The 19,764-nt window shown below is 38.9% G+C and overlaps 1 protein-coding gene across 5 annotated transcripts in view; it reads left to right on the top strand.

The window, feature by feature from the left end:
• The first annotated feature begins 2,198 nt into the window (after positions 1–2,198).
• Positions 2,199–19,764, top strand: part of SYTL5 (synaptotagmin like 5) — a 112,323-nt gene continuing 94,757 nt past the window's right edge. For all 5 annotated transcript variants that reach the window (XR_014136629.1, XM_081792366.1, XM_081792364.1 and 2 more), the window contains exon 1: positions 2,199–2,513. Coding sequence is in view for 4 of the 5 variants with exons in the window: in XM_081792366.1 (XP_081648492.1) it covers positions 2,395–2,513 (119 nt within the window). In the remaining variant the exon portion in view is untranslated. The remainder of the gene's footprint in view (positions 2,514–19,764) is intronic.

The following is a 19,764-nucleotide window of genomic DNA, read 5'->3' as shown; positions in this document are numbered from 1 at the left end:
AATGGGTTATTTTCATTTTGAGGCCCGAGTGATTCTCCTGTGCTCAGAACCTGGATGGGCATCGTCGGCCTCTAGCTCCTTAGATCTCCTTTGTCTATGCCCAGGCTCACTTTCTCCTCTGCCCCATATTTCTCCAGGACTGTCACCAGTTAGATTCCATCCTATTAAATGCACAGTCCAGTCCTGCCGCCTGGAGGACACACACTGATTTTCTTAGTAAAGTTTTGGCTACTTCTTATCTATCTCTTTGGCCACTCATTTATAAATCAGCTCTGTCAGTCCTGGTACAAATGAGAAAAAATCCAATTAGGGCTAATTTTGTTAATTAAAATCTTACAGGGAAATTTTATTTCTTTTATATCCTTGTCTGATTTCCCATCTTCTGTGTCACCTTCAGATGCTCCGCCACGGTGTCACTGCCCTCCCTCTTTTTATTCTCTTCACTGGGCAGAGCCATGGACCTTTAGAGGGCAGGTCTGCATTTGCAACCCGAGGCAAGGATAACCATAAGCTTCAGATCAAACATTTTTGTGGCTCCCAACCCCTTGGATAATCTCTAAATACAATTCTATGGAACATTCACATATGACTTTCTAAATCTGACATTTCGAATATAAATATGTCCTAAGTGAACCAGGCTATAATTATAGCATATTCATTCATTGAGTTACCAAGTGGTTTTTCCATTTCAGTGTGAAACCAGATGAACCACACAAGGGGTGGAAAAACCAGTTCCGCTCTTTATCTGAGGAGACCACAGTGGACGGTGATGCAAAAACCAAACCATTAACCTTTCTGAAGAGCCCTTTTTGCTCTAACCTTGTGGCTTTCTGTTCTTGTCAGCCTTGGGGCTCTCTGATCCCTGCTGCCTCTAGGACTTTGGAGATGGAAGAAAAGGCCTGGAGTCAATCTGCAAAGTCTGTGCTGACCAGGGCAGTTTTCTCAGAGGGGGCTAGCTCTTGACCTATAGGAAGAGGTTCTGTTCTGAGTCATTTCAGCAAAGTTATGGTTTGGTGTATACTGTATAAAACAGACACCTAGGGACTTTGAAAAGTTAGGCTCTGGACAAGATCCTGTCCTTTCATATCACCTGAGATTTTGATGTCGGCCTAAACTTAGGGCAACTGGGAGGCCCCAAAGCAGCCTTTGAGTAGGTATCTAATTATGCTTGGAAACTGGCTATAACCAAGCAAGCCAAGCGTAACTTGCACGTAGACTGTAGTCCGTAGACCTGGGAAGGAAGCTGAGGGACAAGGTCATGGGATGAGGCCACATCACAAAACCAGATAGATCACTCTAAGAGTCCTCATTCGTAAGGGGATGTACAGAGAGAATCCAGGTACCAAGCCAATGAAAGAATGTGCTCAAGAATTAGGGTGAGGAACGCAGCCTGGCGTGCTTCTTATGTTGATGTGGGGTAGTTTTGTATCATCTGTTTCACAGTATGTAATTCACACCTGGAATAATTCACAAATCTGTACATCATGAGATATAAACACTCATCTTGAGAATAAAACATTATCCAATATGGTTGAAGTTCCTGTGTTCTCTTTGATTGGATCTCTGAATTCCCCATGAAATCCCTTATATTTATACTACAACTGTATATATTCCTAAATTAGATATAATGTTGTAACAAATTGTTTCCTTCACACATATGGCATCATTCTGCATGAATTCTTCTGTAACTTGATTTTTTTCCGTTCAGTGCTATGTTTGTGAGAAACATTCCAGTTGATACACATAGCACCGATTTATATTTGTCTTGACAGCAGTGCTCTTTGCACAGTGGTCCTAGTTGGGGGAAGAAGGGAAGGAATAGGAGGGAACCATTTAATGGACAGTCCAGTCTGTGCACTTAGTGTCCCCCAATCGTGACCCCGTTCACCCATGGGTCAGCCACAAGGGTGGTAACAGCACTGGCTGGCAAAGGAAATTAATTATAATGGAAGAAACTGAATTTGCACAAAGAACCTGGAATCAAGGAAATATAAATTATATTTCATGGTAATAAAACACATGGTAATTATTTAATGGTTGCATGTTGATTTTTTTTTTTTTTTGAGTAAAGTAGATCACTGTTTCAAAACTTAGACACTATGTGCTATGGGAACATGGCTTAATTAATTCTAAATAATTTTTCTCTCCTTTGCTTTCTCTTTCTTCCCTGTGTGTTCTGTATTCTACCCCAGGTCATCTGATTCCTGCTTTGTAGCATTCTGAAGGATTGACCTTCTTGGAATGTAATCCCAGTGGCGTCTCTTTTCTGTGTAGCCCACTCTGCCATCAAACAGCCGAGTGACTCCGGGTTGATCAGGGGCGCCTCAAGAATCGCGGATATCACTTCACCTGGAAGATTCACCCACTGCTACTCAGAGCTGTTTCTGAAATACCATGTCTAAGAACTCGGAGTTTATCAATCTGTCATTTTTGTTAGATCATGAGAAGGAAATGATCCTGGGAGTCCTAAAGAGAGATGAATATTTGAAAAAAGTGGAGGACAAGAGAATAAGGTAATATTCTTTTCTCTTTTCTGCCCTTCCCGACTGCTGTCTGTTGGAAGCAAGCTAGATTAGAAATTGGGCAACTGCGACCCTACTGGAGACAAATGTTGGTCAGTGCCTTCGTGGGTTCCCAGCAGTAACCCACATATTAGAAAACATCTTTGATATTTTATCACTTAGCTGGATTGAAGGATGTAATTGAGCAAATAATATAGTGTTTTTTTCAAAAAAATTTCATGTTTATTTATTTATTTTTTGAGAGAGAGAGAAACACAGAGCACAAGCGGCAGTGGGGAGGGCAGCGAGAGGGGAAGACACAGAATCTGAAGCAGGCTCCAGGCTCTGAGCAGTCAGCACAGAGCCTGATGCTGGGCTTGAACTCACGAACCATGGGACCATGACCTGAGCTGAAGTCAGATGCTTAACCGACTGAGCCACCTAGGTGCCCCAGGGATAATACAGTGTTGATGAGAATGCCCATTCACTAATACCATCATAAGTAGTAGTTAAGTGGAAGGACTGCCAAGGCTTGAATTCCAGCGCCTGGAGGTATTAGTTGTGTGACCTTGAGCAAGTTACTCAATTTTTCTGTGCCTTGGTTTCCTCATCCATAAAAGAAAGATAATAAAAGTGCCCACCTCAGAGCATCATTGCAAGGATTAAGGAAGATAATACATGTACAGTGCCTGGTACCTAAATTCACAATTATTTATTTATAATGCCTTTCTCAGGTCAGTCTTTCTGGGAATTTGTTCCCACCATAGCTGAGAAAAGAAGAAGAGGATCTGGAGAGTGAAAAATTCTCATTTTACCCCAGAAGTCGCCTGAATTTTTAAGAATAAGTCTCTAGGGGTGCCTAGATGGCTCTGTCACTTGAGCGTCTGACTCTTGATTTTGACTTAGGTCATGACCCTAGGGTTGTGGGATCGAGCCCCCCATCAGGCTCTGCCCACCCTGAGCATGGACACAGCTTAAGATTTTCTTTCTCTGTCCCTCTGCCCCTCTCCCCTGCTCGCATGCTCTCTTTCTCCCTCTCAAATAAAATTTAAAAAATAATACGTCTCTGTATGAGTAACATGGAGAAATATGGGCACAGTTGAGTTTCACATCAATTGTAGGCAAGGTTGATATTTAGCTGGATCCCCAAGCATGACCTTCCCTATGTTTCAGCTAGCATCCATTCTGATTGGTTTCATCTTCCGTTCTCAATGGTCACAGCCTTGTTCTGATTGGTTGTCACATACATTAGGATTGGTTGCAGCCTGTACTGTGCTGCTTGTGAAACATATTTAGATATTACATCTCATCCTGATGAGAGGAGCAGAAATAAACACAGTTCCCTTCTCAATGACCACCTACTGTGCAACATATAGATTTTGTGTTTTATGTGTCTCTCCAGACTGCAGTTATTCTGACCACAATGCTGTGAAACTAGATGTCAACCACAAGAAAAAATCTGGAAAGACCACAAAAACTTAAGTTTATTCTCCTTTTTTTTACTCAGGAGAAAACTTGTCATAAGATTATCTTTATATATTGCAAAAGTATTCAATGTGCCTAAAGGAACCAGGATCCTAGAATTGGAAATACATTGAAATATTCTTGATTGATGCTTACTTCATAGTTAAGAGCCCAGAATTTTTATTTTCATCATTAATAGGATTCAACCAATCTTAAAGAAATAAAGGCTTTCATGAAAATTATTGAAATTTTTCTATGCCTAGAATTCAGGTTAGTGCAGTTAATGATTTTTAAAGAAATCAGAAATTATGTTTCTGGCATTTGTATTCCAGTCACGAAAACTGACTAAATTTTCTATTCTGCAAAAAGTTAAATTGTTCACGGGAGGTGAGGTACTAGCTAGTAACTGATAACATGCTGTGGGGAATTAAAAATCACTCTATTCAGGAAAACACAAAATATTTTTTTTCTTTCTTTTTTTAAGTTTTATTTATTTATTTTGAGAAAGAGACAGACAGTGGGCAAGCAGAGGAGGGGCAGAGAGAGAGTCTCAAGCAGGCTCTGTGCTGAGAGAACAGAGCCTGACACGGCTCAAATTCACGAACTGTGAGATCACGACCTGAGCCAAAATCAAAAGTTGGACACTTAACCCACTGAGCTTCCCAGGCACCCCAGGAAAACCCAATTTAATAACCAGATCCTCACAAACACTGAAGTACAATGAATAGGGATTTGTTCAGAATATTTGCTTCTGTCATTCACAATATCTTTTCCTAATAATCTGTTTTACTCTGTTTTCCTTGTTTTCTTTCTTCCCTTGCCTTTTTTCCTTACTCTTTATAAAGAAATGTAGGCAAATGTGTAACATACAACAGAGCTATTGAGAATAAAGTTGTTGATTTCCTGGCCCTTCAAACTTGTTTCTGGAAAGCAGAAGAAAGGCTTTAATAGATCTAAGAGATACTTTTATAGAAAATAGATATTTTTAAAGCTACTATATCTTGTTCCCTTCTTTAATAGCAGCAGTGGCTAATATTTTGTTGAGTTATTTTCTGCACTAACTGTATTAGATATGTTGTCTCATTTTGTCCTGAGCTACCAAGGTAGCTGGCTCAAGCCAGATGACTCAGGCTCTGCTACTCTTTTGTTTTTAATGAGAGAGAGAGAGAGAGACAAAGTGGGAGTGGGGCAGAGGGGGGAAAGAGAGAGACAGAGAGAGAGAGAGAGAGAGAGAGAGAGAATCCCAAGCAGGCTTCATGCTCAGTGTGGAGCCTGACACAGGGCTCGATCCCACAACCCTGGGATCATTACCTAAGCCGAAATCAAGAGTCCGACGCTCAACCAACGCTCAACCAGGTGCCCCTGGCTCTGCCACTCTTAACAGCTTTGTGTATTGAGAAGCTACACTGAAGTGAGTGGCATGGTATTTAGAGTGTGTGTTGTTGAATCACATATCCACATTTATTGATTGAAATCTTCGTTAAGCCATGAAATCTTTGTGTCACTTTAGATAGGTGTGTTCCATGAATAAATCGCTCATTTGGCGAAACAGAGATAATAATAACATTAGGTACCTCATGAGGTTGTTGTAGGGATTAAATAAGCTGATATCATCAAGAGTTTAGAAGAATGCTGGCATACAGTAAGTACTTACTAATTGCTGGCATTAATCATTAGCCCTATTGTTGGTATGTGTTGTAGTGAACACTGTCAGTGCTCCACTGAGATCCATTAGGGTCTCTTGTTGGATCCATGCTCTTATCTTACAGTTTCCACATGCTTTACTGCTAAGGATGGTCTCTATTACCTTCTTTAGAGGCCTACTTTGAGTGGCCAGAGTTTCTCCTAGGACTAGAGAGCCACCAGTGCCAGGTAACCTTGAGTTTATGTCCCTACTGGGCATCCCCAAGCCAATGGCTTTGCAATGCAATTTCTGCCTCACAGCTTCCTGTAGAATCATACTGCCGTCACCCAAAGACCACAACCTTACTTGGCCCCTCTCTGCTTATCGCTCCTGCCTTCCCTATTCCCTTACAGGTTCCTCCCAAGAGGACTCTGTAAATCACTTGCACACAAATCTACTTCTCAGATTAGCTTTTGGAGAACCCAACCAGGAGATTTGCCAGATGGAACAGGGAACTTTGTTCTTTTTCCTTGTTATCCTCTAAAATCATCAACATAAGGAATTGATGGTGTAATCAATTTCGTTACAACAGTAAACATTTGTACTAGCTGTTGCAATAATTGTTTTCACCATGCCACAGAGGTGTAAGTTGATATTTTGTTGGCATCTACAGGGAAGCATAATTAATTATGAATAAGATAGAAATTGAAGGACTCGTTCCACAGAAGAGGTAACACTTGAGCTTGCCCTTGACATGTGAAAAAGATTTGGCATTGGCAAATATATATCAACCGCATTTTAGCTGTTGACTATGAACCGCAAAATTGCCTTCAGATTCTGCTAATCGGTTTCAGAAGGAAACGGAAGCCAAAGAAAATTTTTAAGAATTATGATGGTTACAGAGAAGTAACTGATATGGAAAGTTAGTAAATTGGACTTTTGAAAGCAGTGGATTTATTGTTTCTTTCTGTGTTTACTTGTTTAAGTAGGTTATTCTTAAAGAAAAGAGAAAAATGGAAGAATGTAAAAATTGTGTTGAATCAATGCATTAGGACTGATGCTCAACTTTGCTCTATGGTACACATAGCCACTCAAGTGTAGCATTAATTAAAATGGGATTTGGTGCTCCTGAAGGTGCTCTGAACCCAGAAGGCACATGGAAAGCCTGATAATTATCTCCAGTCATGAATTATAGGCTGCAAAGAGGGGTCTACCTACTAACAGAGCATTTTAGGTTCACCCAAGGGGCTTAAATGTATTAATTTTCCTTCAGACCAAGCAGAAAGAAATGGTAGGAGATATCTAGAACCAGGTTTCAACTACTACAGAATAAGAATATTTTTAATGTTCTCTTTGAAGAACAAATCACATGGTTTTAGTGATGGCTTTAATGCAGTGAAGACAGAGGGCGGAAGTGATGCTAATAAAATTGAGTTATCAACAGTGAATGCAAATGGAAAAAAAATATAGTTTGGAAGCACACAATAAAGACCTTTGCTGACATTTTGTACCTTAAGTTTTTCTAATTTTGGAAGAACTCACTCTAACGTAAAAGATGAGATGGTTCATGGTATCTACTCTAAAAAAATCTCGTTGACAAAAATCTTACTCTGCTTGATCTTCTATGCGTAAAAACAAACTGCTACATGTATAGGTTGTGGTATTGGCCTATATAAGAAATCTTCAATTTGTAAGTGACTCTTCATTTCAGCAGTTCATTTGGGCTTTATCTTTACTAAGAAGATTTCATTTCCATTTGGCCACAATACATGAAAACATATCTGGACTTAATGTTCTCTTTGGCACCTATTCTTGGGCTTGTCTCAGTCATGAACTCTGTTGGTTGCCTTACATCCCCCTTTTGTTCTTTTCTTCTTCCCTATCCAAATCTTGATTTTGCTCAGCTCCAGCAGTGGATTTTTTTTTTTTAAAAATATTCATCCCTTGACTAATATTCCTCTAGCAACTCTCATTGGTCTTGAGGTAGACATGAGACCAAAGATGACCCACTCAAACATATAGCCCATATTTACAGAAGGTTCTCTTTCCCACTCGACATATTCAATGAGACCTGTTGTCATTGTTGCTCTTGAGAATGAAAGCCAGCACAGTGATGAAGCTGAACCAAAAGAATGACAGAAAATTGTCGTTAGTATCCTGATATACTTGAACCTGCCATACCTTTGGGCTTCTTCTTTAAGCAATATAATAGATTTCCATGTTATTTACAGCAGTTTGAATCTGGCTTTCTGTTACATGCAACCCAAAGCATCCTGTAATCTCTAAGAGTCAGAAGTAATCAACATTTGTTGAAAACCTTCTATAGGCCAAATGCTATATATGTAGTATCGGAATAATAAAGGTGAGCAGAGACACAATATTAATGTTTGTTGTGTCCATAAACATAAAGAAGTTTGCAGTGATGGATCAGACTATACATGGCATAGACCAGAGGTCAGCAATTTTTTTTTTCTGAAAAGGGCCAGATAGTAAATACTTTAGGCTCTACAGGGTATATGTTCTGTATTACGATTATGTTAGCCTGCTTTTGTAGTATGAAAGCAGCGATAGACAACATGTAAACAGACGCGTATAGCTATGTTCCAATAAAACTTTACTTACAAAAACACGTGGTGGGCTGGATTTGGCCCAAGGGCTATAATTTGCTGACGTTTAGTGTTGAAAACAATGCCTTGGTAGGTTCTCGCCTCAAGAATAGCTGTATACATCTAAAATCCTTGGTAAGCCATCTCAGTGAGCAGCAGGACATTTATAGTCTAAGAGAGAAAATGGTGTTAGACTAGAATCCATCAGCTATCAGAGACAGAGCATGGGCTTCTATCTGGGAGGCTAGATGATTTCACAGAGCCCTGCCATCTCCAGGAGATTTTTATGCCTCACTCAATCTGTAGTGGCTTATGTGCTGGAACAGCTTAAATGTTTCATTGCTTCTCTAGGAGAACAGTACAATGAATTTGGAGGTAGAGAAAATACCAAGAACTAGCCGAAGGTTCTGCAGAATTGTGAGGGACAGATTACAAATTCATTTTCCCAATGAGGTCAGAGCTATAAGTATCCTATTTACACATGGGGAAACTGAAATGCAAAGTTAAGTAACTTGTCCAAGGTCGCCCAGTTAGTAAGTGGCAGAACTGTGGTTTGTAGCCCTACCGTCTGGCCCCAGAGCTCACAGGGCACTCTTAGGTCACTTTTAACTTCTAGGGGATGTATCTGACCCTTCTGAGGACCAGGACAAAAAAGGAATGGTACACTATTCAAGACCTGCCTCACAAAGGAGAATGTATTACTCAATTCAAAAATGTATCCCCACTTAATCCCCATGTCATCTGTGGGGTAGCTATTGTTCTGATGGGCTACAGCTGTGGCAACTGAAACTTGTTAAACAATTGGCCAAGCTGGTAAACATCAGAGATGAGGCGCTCACATTCCATGTTCCTTCCCTTTTCTCTGTGTTGTGTTGTTTATGCAATAAAGGCACCTCTTCAGACCCTATTGAGAGTCCACCCATTGCCTTACTCTTAGAGAAATGGAGCAAAACAGAAAACATTTCTTTAGCCTGGTATTTATGGACAGCTCTGACCTATGAGCTGTGTAACATTATCTCAAGTTACTATGACCTTTGTAGAAGCATCGCTTTTACACAGTGAAAACTGACAAGAGTTCCTCATGCTGTTCTAGTCCTTATGCTGACTGAAACCAAAGGGAAAGTGTATTATGCTTTGTTCCAAACAGTTGGCTCAGCTGACATGGGCCACTGAGCAAGCCAGAGTCTAGTGTCATCAAGAGACCACAGATCCCAGCCTGGAAATTGCCATTCATGTTATGGCTTTGTCTTTGTGCAGTTGGTTCCATCATTTTAGAGCAGGGTGGGGAAGGGAAGAGAAGGGAGAAACAGAAGGGGAAAGTGTATTCAAATTGGCTATTTGTAATCCTGCAGATAAGTTAAATATTCAGTTCAAATGGATTTGAATTGATTTCAAGAGTTACACATTCAGCCTGGAAGTGAGGGAGACCAGTAAGTGCCAAGTGGTAATATCCTCTTAATCCTCTACAAATATTTGATCTCTGGGGCTGTTCGTTTTTCCAAATCTTATCACTACCACTAGGAACAAAATTAGTTTGACCTTCTGAAAAGCCTGAAGACTCACTTGTCTCCATAAAACACCAAGAGAACTATAGGAGTGGACTTTTAGTTTGGTAAACGTTTTGTTTCAATCCTAATAGAATTGCCATGAAGCTTCTTAATGGATTAACAGAAACTCCCTGCCTGACCATACTGGCTCCCTAATAAAACCCAAACTCTTTGTGAGTCACAGAGAAATGAAAAAAGAAAATCCAGCTTTGCTTTAAGTGCGTTTATTTATTTATTTAATTAATTAATTAATTTATTTATTATTATTTTATTTTTTAGTTTCTACAGATGTTTTATTCAGGCTTGGAGTGAGTTTGTTCTGATTAACAAGGTTTTTTTTTTTTTCAATTAAGTACACATATTTTTTTTTCATTTTTTTATTTTTTATTTTTTTTCAATATATGAAGTTTATTGTCAAATTGGTTTCCATACAACACCCAGTGCTCATCCTGAGAAACTTAACAGAAACCCATGGGGGAGGGGAAGGAAAAAAAAAAAGAGGTTAGAGTGGAAGAGAGCCAAAGCATAAGAGACTCTTAAAAACTGAGAACAAACTGAGGGTTGTTGGGGGGTGGGAGGGAGGGGAGGGTGGGTGATGGGTATTGAGGAGGGCACCTTTTAAGCGCGTTTAAAACCTTGGAGATTTTCCTACCAAAGAACTTCAGAATTTCGATATATACGCATATTTAGGGAAACTAACTTCAGTTTTTATTCTGCATTCTCCTCCAAGTAATTCTTACTTGTAGGGCTCACCATGGGAAAGGGCCACAAATACCTGGTATTTGGGGACATTTCCAACGTTGGATTCTCCAAATAAATAAATATATTTGCCAGACCATATTTTTTTTTGTTTGAAATAATGTGGTCACCATAGTAATAAGTAAAACTGTCACATATGTAGAATGTGTGTATATACTATGTATGTGTATCTCTCTTTCTGTGTGTGTGTGTGTGTCTCTCTCTCATCTTTGACTCCTCTCCAAATTCCTCTTTTTGTACCCCTTTTCCCATCTAAATGTACTGCTCTAGCCAGAATTGGTGTAAAGGACATGCCCCCATGCAGCATGGGTTAATTTGCACTCACATCCAGGAAACTACCATTCCTTTTTATTGTAGGTTGAAGAAACAAAGATCTCTAAAGCCCATGTTGCCCAAAGGTAGGTCAGTTCATTAGGGAAAATCGAATTAAATAAATGCCAACTGAATTCCTGAGAAAATAGGCATTTTATTTCTAAGGAAATAATACAAGTGAAAACTTCACTAACAAAAATGTCACTTCTTTTTTTTTTTCAATTTTTTTTTAACGTTTATTTATTTTTGAGATAGAGACAGAGCATGAACGGGGGAGGGTCAGAGAGAGAGGGAGACAAAGAATCTGAAACAGGCTCCAGGCTCTGAGGGTCAGCACAGACCCCAACGTGGGGCTCGAACTCACGGACCGCGAGATCATGACCTGAGCCGAAGTCGGACGCTTAACTGACTGAGCCACCCAGGCGCCCCAACTTCTAATATTTTAGATTTCAGGCATATGACCATTTTATGTCAATAGTTTATGTAAATGTTTATATCTTAATAGAAATTAGGGCTTAATTTATATAAGTCTATAATAATATTAGGCTGACATGCATTTACTAATTTTTCTAATCATTATTTCATTGCAGAGAAATTGTCACTGGTAAACATTCAATGCAAATGTTTAAAATTAATGAAACTTTTATACAGTAAGGGATTTTTCAAGTGTTTAAACTCACTAGGATCTGTAAAGGGCATAAGTGTGTACAATATTTTTCATATCATAAATCCTCAATCCAGTGATGGAAATATTTAATATCTTCTGATACATTTTTCATTATAGAAGTAATGTATTCATTATAAAAAAATTAGAAAATACATATAATTTGAACTTTAAAACCTTACTTCTCCTCTTCCCAGAGATAGTTTCCTCTTGTTGAATTTCCTTCCTGTCACTTTGCTGCATATACATTTAATTTTCATATAGTTGAAACCATATTATATATATAATTTTTATCCTCTATATTTGCTTGATATTATTTAATGCACATTTATCATCTCACTTAAAAATTCTCTGGAAGCATTTTTATTGTCTGGATAAGATTTCATAACATGGATGTGCAATATTTTGTTCAATTTCCATGAAAACCCTTATTTTCAAGTCTTCTGTCTTAATTTTTTTATTATATTCTAATTCATATTTTGATTTATATTTCTTTTAAATTGAAAAGTTGTTTTCTAAAAATATGTCAGTTTCCTCTTTACTAAACTATTACATTGTACCACTGCCTTCATCAAAATTGTTGCTATAAATCTCTACTAATATGACAGTGTCCTATGTTAATTTGCACTTAGGTGTTGATTGGTATTTATAGGATTTCAAGCCATTTGTATTTCCTCTTGTGAATTTTTTATTCACATTGTCCATTTACTATCAGGTGTTAGTGTTGTAGACAATATATATTTGTTTGAATTCTTTTTGTCATATTTGGGAGATACATTTCCAAGATTGCACAGAAATTCATTGAGTACTTATATGCAAGGCATAGGATATGGACATGAATTAGTTTCTAATTTAACAGAAGCAAAATTATATTTTATTGGATTGTGCAGTCTCCACTTTCACAGTGACTTGAGCCAAATTGATACATTCTTTGTGTAAAATATAAATAATTTACAACTTTGACAGATGCTATATGCATTTATATTTTACAACCAGGATTTGCATTCTCCCCTAGTTCTGTAATAGTATCCATACTATTTGTAGGTGTACAAATTAGGGTAAGTTTAACTCTGAGTGTCATAAAACCAGAATAATAGTAGCTTAAAAAAGCGAGGTTTATTTATTTTTTATTTTTTATTTTTGCCTTGGTAAAGTCATGAGGAAAACAATCCAGGACTGGTAATGGTGACTCCATGCTCATCAGAGGCCCGGGGTCCTTCTAACTGGTTGCTCTGCTATCTTCAACATGGGCTAACATCTGTTAAAGTAAACTTAAAAAGTTATTCTGACACTTATGAAAATGGTAAGGAAGACTTTTTATTCAGGACTAAAATACATTTTAACTCTTTCACACAAAAAATTAAAAACAAAAGATTATGTTATTTTGATAGGGATTGCATTGAATGTGTAGATGGCTTTGGGTAGTATAGACATTGTAATGTTGAAAAAGAAAACCAAAGCTGGAGGCAACACAATTCCAGACTTCAAGCTGTATTACAAAGCTGCTGTCATCAAGACAGTATTGGTACTGGCACAAAACAGATCAATGGAACAGAATAGAGAACCCAGAAATGGGCCCACAAATATATGGCCAACTAATCTTTGACTAAGCAGGAAAGAATATCCAATGGAAAAAGACCATCTCTTGAGATGGTGCTGGGAAAATTGGACAATGACATGCAGAAGAATGAACCTAGACCACTTTTTTACACCATACACAAAAACAAATTCAAAATGGATGAGAGACCTAAATGTGGGACAGGAAACTATCAAAATCCTACAGGAGAAAACAGGCAGCAACCTCTTTGATCTCGGCTACAGCAACTTCTTACTAGATGTGTCTCAGGAGGCAAGGAAAACAAAAGCAAAAATAAAACCATTTAAAAATCTTCTGCACAGCAAAGGAGACAATGAAACTAAAAGGAATCCGACAGAATGGGAGAAAATATCTTCAAATGACATATCAGATAAAGGATTAGTATCCAAAATCTGTAAAGAACTTATCAAACTCAATACCCCAAAAAACAATCAAGTGAAGAAATGGGCAGAAGACACGAACAGACACTTTACTGAAGAAGACATCCAGATGGTCAACAGACACATGAAAAGATGCTCAACTACACTCATCATCAGAGAAATACAAATCAAAACCACACTGAGATACCACTTTTCACCTGTCAGAATGGCTAAAATGAACAACTCATGGAACAACAGATGTTGGCCAGCATGTGGAGAAAGGGGAACATTTTTGCACTGTTGGTGAGAATACAAACTGGTGCAGCCACTCTAGAAACCAGTACGGAGGTTCCTGAAAAAATTAAAAATAGAACTACCCTACTACCCAAAAGTTGCACTACTAGGTATTTATCCCATGATACAAAAATTCTGATTCAAAGGGGGTACAGGCACACCAATGTTTATAGCAGTACTATCAGCAATAGCCAAATTTTGGAAAGAGTCTAAATGTCCATCAACTGATGAATGGATAAAGAAGATGTGGTATATATATACAATGGAATACTACTTGGCAATGAAAAAGAATGAAATCCTGCCATTTGGAACAATGTGGATGGAACTAGAGTGTATTATGCTAAGCAAAATAAGTAAGAGAAAGACAAATACGATTTCACTCATGTGGAATTTTTTTTTAATTTTTTTTTTAACATTTATTTATTTTTGAGACAGAGAGAGACAGAGCATGAACGGGGGAGGGGCAGAGAGAGAGGGAGACACAGAATCGGAAGCAGGCTCCAGGCTCTGAGCCATCAGCCTAGAGCCTGACGCGGGGCTTGAACTCACTGACCGCGAGATCGTGACCTGAGCCGAAGTCGGATGCTCAACCGACTGAGCCACCCAGGCGCCCCACTCATATGTGGAATTTAAGAAACACAACAGATGAACATAGGGGAAGGAAAGGCAAAATAAGATAAAAGAGAGGGAGGCAAACCATAAGAGACTCTTAAATGCAGAGAACAAACAGGGTTGCTGGAGGGGAGGTGGGTGGGAGGTTGGGCTAGATGGGTGATGGGAATTAAGGAGGGCACTTGTTGGGATGAGCACTGGGTATTATATGTAAGCGATGAATTACTGGGTTCTACTCCTGGAACCAATGCTACACTGTATGTTAACTAACTTGAATTTAAATAAATAAATTTTAAAAAGGACCATGGCAATAGGGAGAGAGATCCAGGCCACCTTCAGATGCAGCAAAGGCAGCTGGGGATTTATAGCCAGTGAGCAGAGTGAGGGGGGTCAGTGAATGGAAAAACTTACTGAAGGCAAGCCAGGGTGACATCAGATATCAAGGGTAGGGAGATTCTCGCTATGCCGATTTAGCAGGATTCTTGCTAAATCTGGTCTATGCAAGCTAAAAATAGGGCCCAAGGACAAGATCTAGTCAATGAGTGGCCTCAGAAGAAACCGTCTAAAATATGGTCAAGAAGACAATCTTAGTCACACTTCGTGGTCCAAGATGGCTGCTGCAGTACTTGTCATACTGTCCTTATTCTAGTCAACAGGGAGAAGGGCAAAGGGCAGAAAAAAAGGTTTCCTTGCCTTAGGATATTTCTGAGAAGTTTCATAAATGGCCTTGCTTTCATCGTGTTGGTCAGAATGTAGTTGCATGACCGTACTTAGCTGCAAGGAGCTTGGATAGGTAACGGAAATGTATTCTTTGTTCTGGGTGGCCATGGGACCAACTACATTTGGGGTTTTTTATTGGTAGAAAAGAGTGGAAGGAATATTGGGGAAACAACCAACAATCTGAAACAATGGGTGCGATTAAGAATTATGAATTAAATTTGTTTATTACTCGTCATGAATTATATCTTCCGTTTCATCAAATCTGAAAGCAATTGTCAGTGATTACTTTCAATGACGCATATAAGAAAAAGCACATAAAGAAAACACTATTGCTATTCATACTCAATGAATTTCAAAGACATAGTGACTTTACATTCCTTGTTCTATTTACTGATGCTGATAACTAGGAAAAGTGCTGGAAGTGGTTTTTTTTTTTTTAATCACCTTTAACTATGAAAATATGAGTTCCCATAAGCACCACCCTAAAGAGGTAAAATGGAAAAAATTACAACTGTCTCTGCTGGGCGTGTAAATCCTTCCTTGATGCATTTAAAATAGTTTACGCAAATTCAAGTTATAGACATTTTAGAATAAACGTCAGCTCTATGGTTTATAAAAATTAAAACCAGCATGTACCTGTATTCAGTAGCACAAGTGGTTTTAAAGAATTTTTCAAGGGCAACATGTTGTCTTTAAGTTATCTTTTTCTGGTGTGTGAAAGCCCAATTTCTTCCCATCAAGATAATCCTCACATTGTCAGAGCAATAATCTTTAAAAGCCTCGTATTTTATCCATGTTTTTTCTTTTTTGCTGCACTGATTCTATCTCTACCCCCTCTTTTTCTGAATAATTTACCATATCGATAACAGAATTTTCTGCTGTTTTTGAAACTCACGAAATGTATCCTTTGGATTTTAGATTAGCAAAACACTTCCTTATTTCATATTAATTATGGAACTTGGTTTGCTCATTACATACAGGATCGGTTTCTGCCATGATTTTAAGACGATAGTCAATAAACAATTGTTTACATGGCTTTGTGAAATCTCCCGGTATATTCCTATGAGCTGAGTGTTTTAGTGCCAGTAAGTGCTTGGTGTCGCCTGCAGACATGAAGGTTCCACAATGCCCTCCATCCTTGAGACAATTTCTAAACACATTAGCTTGGCACAATTCACAAGATTTGTCTAGATAAGTGTTCTTTCAATCTTGTTCTTTATTTTTCTGAAGTAACTTTCTCTGTAGACAAAACTTTTTCCCAATTCTCAGATGGTCTTGATTCTTTTCAACAGTCTTTGATGTAGGGGCGCCTGGGTGGCTCAGTTGGTTAAGCATCCAACTTCGGCTCTGGTCATGGTCTCACATTTGCGAGTTCCAGCCCCATGTCAGGCTCTCTGCTGTCAGTGTGGAGCTCGCTTTGCATGCTCTGTCTCCCTCTCTCCCTGCCCCTCTCCTGCTTGTGCTCTCTCTCTCAAAAATAAACATTTAAAAAAAAGTCTCTGATGTGAAACTAATCAACAGCTTTATAAAGTTTATTAGGACCAGAATCGTGTTGGTTGAAGAACAGCTCCATTGGGGAAGGTTTATCATAAGAGACTTTGTGATAAGGGGTTACTTGGGCAGATGCCATTTGGTGGGAGAAGTCAGGCAAAAACAACTGTTCATGTTTACTGAGGCCTAACTTTTTGAAAAATTTATTTTGGAGAGAGCACAAAGCTTGGGAGAGGGGAAGAGGGAGATAGATAATCTTAAGCAGGCTCCACACTCAGCATGGAACCCAACACGGAGCTGGATCCCACAACCCTGGGATCATGACCTGAACTAAAATCAAAAGTCAGACGCTCACCTGACTAAGCCACCCAGGCGCCCCACTGAGGTTTAACTTTGAGCGTGTGCAGCACAGCTTTGCACAACTAGGGAAGAGATAGCAGTTTTTAATACATGCAGTGTCTTTTCTGAGCAAAAATATGTTAATAGAATAAGAATTAGCCAGGAGAATCTGAGGGAAGAATGCAGATTGTGAAATATAAATTTCTGGACCTGAATCCTGATAGCACCGCTTAATAACCTTGTGACCCACAGCAAGTTTCCTCTCTGAAATTACACTTTCATATTTATAAAATGAGAATAAAAATGTCTTTCTCATAGGACACTGCCAAAGCTTAATGACATGGCACGTAAAACTGAGTGCCTGTCGTTTTTGTGGCCAAGTGTTGTGCTGTTTAGATTTCAATAATAAGTTCTGCACACAGAGGATACAATCAAAATGAAAAATGTATTTTTATATTCAGAGTACAGAAAGGAGATCTGATCACCCCTGGATCTTCCTTAGGCAATTATGAAATAGCCCCGGCGTTGATGGCATTGCCTCTGGGTGCGAATGAAAGATGGGGGTGCTAGGAGCTCTGCGGCCATTGGCATCAGGCTGCTGGGACATTATTCTGCCTGCAAATGTTATTTTAGTAATTTTTATCTCATCGTTTGGTTTAACAGTACTTTTCATCAGCCACGGTGGTTTTGCTGTCTCAAAGGAATATCAAACTCTAGTTCTAGAGAAGGATTTAGCATGCAGGCATTGCAGCAGAAGCTGAAGCAGAACCTGATGGCAACGTTTTTGAAAACGCCTAATATTTACTGAGTCCCTATTGTCTTTACTGGACAATAGTTCTGGCTATAGGTGACAGAAATACATTATAATAGCAGCTTAAGGGGCACCTAGGTGACTCAGTCGGTTAGCGCCCAGCTTCAGCTCAGGTCAGGATCTCGTGGTTCGTGAGTTCGAGCCCCGCGTCAGGCTCTGTGCTGTCAGCTCATAGCCTGGAGCCTGCTTCAGATTCTGACTCTCCCTCTCTCTCTGCCCCCTCCCCCAACTCATATTCTTCTATGTCTCTCTCAAAAATAAATGGACATTAAAAAAATAGCCTCAACAAGATGGAAATGTATTGCTCGTTAATATTAAAGCCTGGATTGGTTGGCAGCTTTGTGATTTTGTTCTGGTGGCTCCATGATAATATGGGTCTGGGTGCCTTGCCTTTCTTGTTCCACCACCTTGACAGTTTAGCGCTTAATCCAAGATGGCTCATTCCTATGTTCTCATCTGAGCCTCTGGAAGGGACGAGGGGTTCAAGGGAAAGGGCTCTTTCCCACTAGGCCATGACCTTGAGGTTGCCTGTGTCATTTCTGATCATATCCCATCAGCCAACACTGAGTCTCAAGACAAAACCTAACTGCAAGGAATACTGGGAAATGTAGTCTTCATTCTAAGTGGCCATGAGCCTAGTTAGACATTCCATTAATATAGAAGAGAACAGGTGGAGAGGCAACTACCAGAATTGCCTATTCCGTAATTACTACATGTTAAGCAGGGCTTAACTTTTTACTTAATGTTCACAACAACCTTATGAGGTTGCAACTATTATAATTCTTTTTTTACAGAAGGAGTATCTTGAGGCATAGAGAAGTTAAGTAATTTTCTTAAGGTCTCAAATGTAATAAGTGGCAAGGCCAGCATTTGAACCTAGGCAGTCTGCCTCCAGAGTCCTATCCTCTTGGCCACTAAATAATCCTTGCTTATTTATTTCTCTTGGGCCTTGGTGTGCTCTTCTGGATGCGATTTGGGATTGTCTAAGGCATCAAGGAATCAAAGATGCTTTGTGAATTGTTATTTATAGCTTCCTCTTCCAGGCAGCTAATTGCGTCCATTCCAAAATTCCTATCTTATTTGGTTCAAAATAGAGTTCAGTACAATTGAGTCTAGATGGGGTAACAAAAGAAAAATAGTGCCACACGAATGTGACAGGAATTTTAATGAAAGAAATTCCTGATTTGAAAGAAGTGTGTCTATGCGATGATAAAGCAAGCAGTCTTTGTAATACATTGAATGTTTTTGATGGGATGGAAAAAAATGAATTCGGTATATCACCAGGATACTGCAATGAAAAGATTCTTTCATTTAACTGAAGTTGAGATAGTTCATCTCTTCAGTCTTTAAGATTTCAATTACATATAGCTCATCAATTTGCATGTTAATATGAGTGCATCTGTGTAGCAAGAAGGAAATCTAAAGAATAAGCTGATATTTTAAAATGCAAGAGCATCCTGAGTTCATCTCAAGTAGAGAGCTGGTGTTAGCTGATATTAAATGTCTTAAACTTTTTTCTTTTTCTTTTTCTTTGTTTTGCTTATGTCTGCTACACTTTGTATCTCCCATACTCTTTTTTAAAAACAATTCATTTATTTATTTTGAAAGAGAGTATGAGCAGGAGAAGGGGCAGAGAGAGAGAGAGAGAGAGAGGGAGGGAGGGAGGGGGAGAGAGAATTCCAAGCAGGCTCTTCACTGTCAGTGTAGAGCCTGACACGGGGCTCAATCCTATGAACTGTGAGAACAGGGCCTGAACCAAAATCAAGAGTCAGACGCTCAACTGACTGAGCCACCCAGGCACCCCACACCTCCCATACTTTTTGCACCTCTTCAGAGAAGACCAAACAGAGTAAAGGGTTAGATTTTTAATATTTGCAAAAATCAAAATATTTTTCCTTAACACTGTAGGAATGAGGTTAAGAAAGACAGAAAAAGTGCTGGAAGTAATTACTTAACAAATACTTGAGAGCATTCTGTAGTTTTCTCAGGCTTGAACTATTTTTTTTCAGAGTATTTTTGATCTCAATTTTAGCCAATTTTAATTTAACTTTATCCTTAACAGAC

The sequence above is a fragment of the Panthera onca genome, chromosome X (assembly GCF_046562875.1).
Source record: "Panthera onca isolate mPanOnc1 chromosome X, mPanOnc1 haplotype 2, whole genome shotgun sequence".
NCBI lineage: Eukaryota > Metazoa > Chordata > Mammalia > Carnivora > Felidae > Panthera > Panthera onca.
Note: the sequence above shows the minus strand (reverse complement) of the source record. Positions and strands in the feature narration are given on the sequence as shown.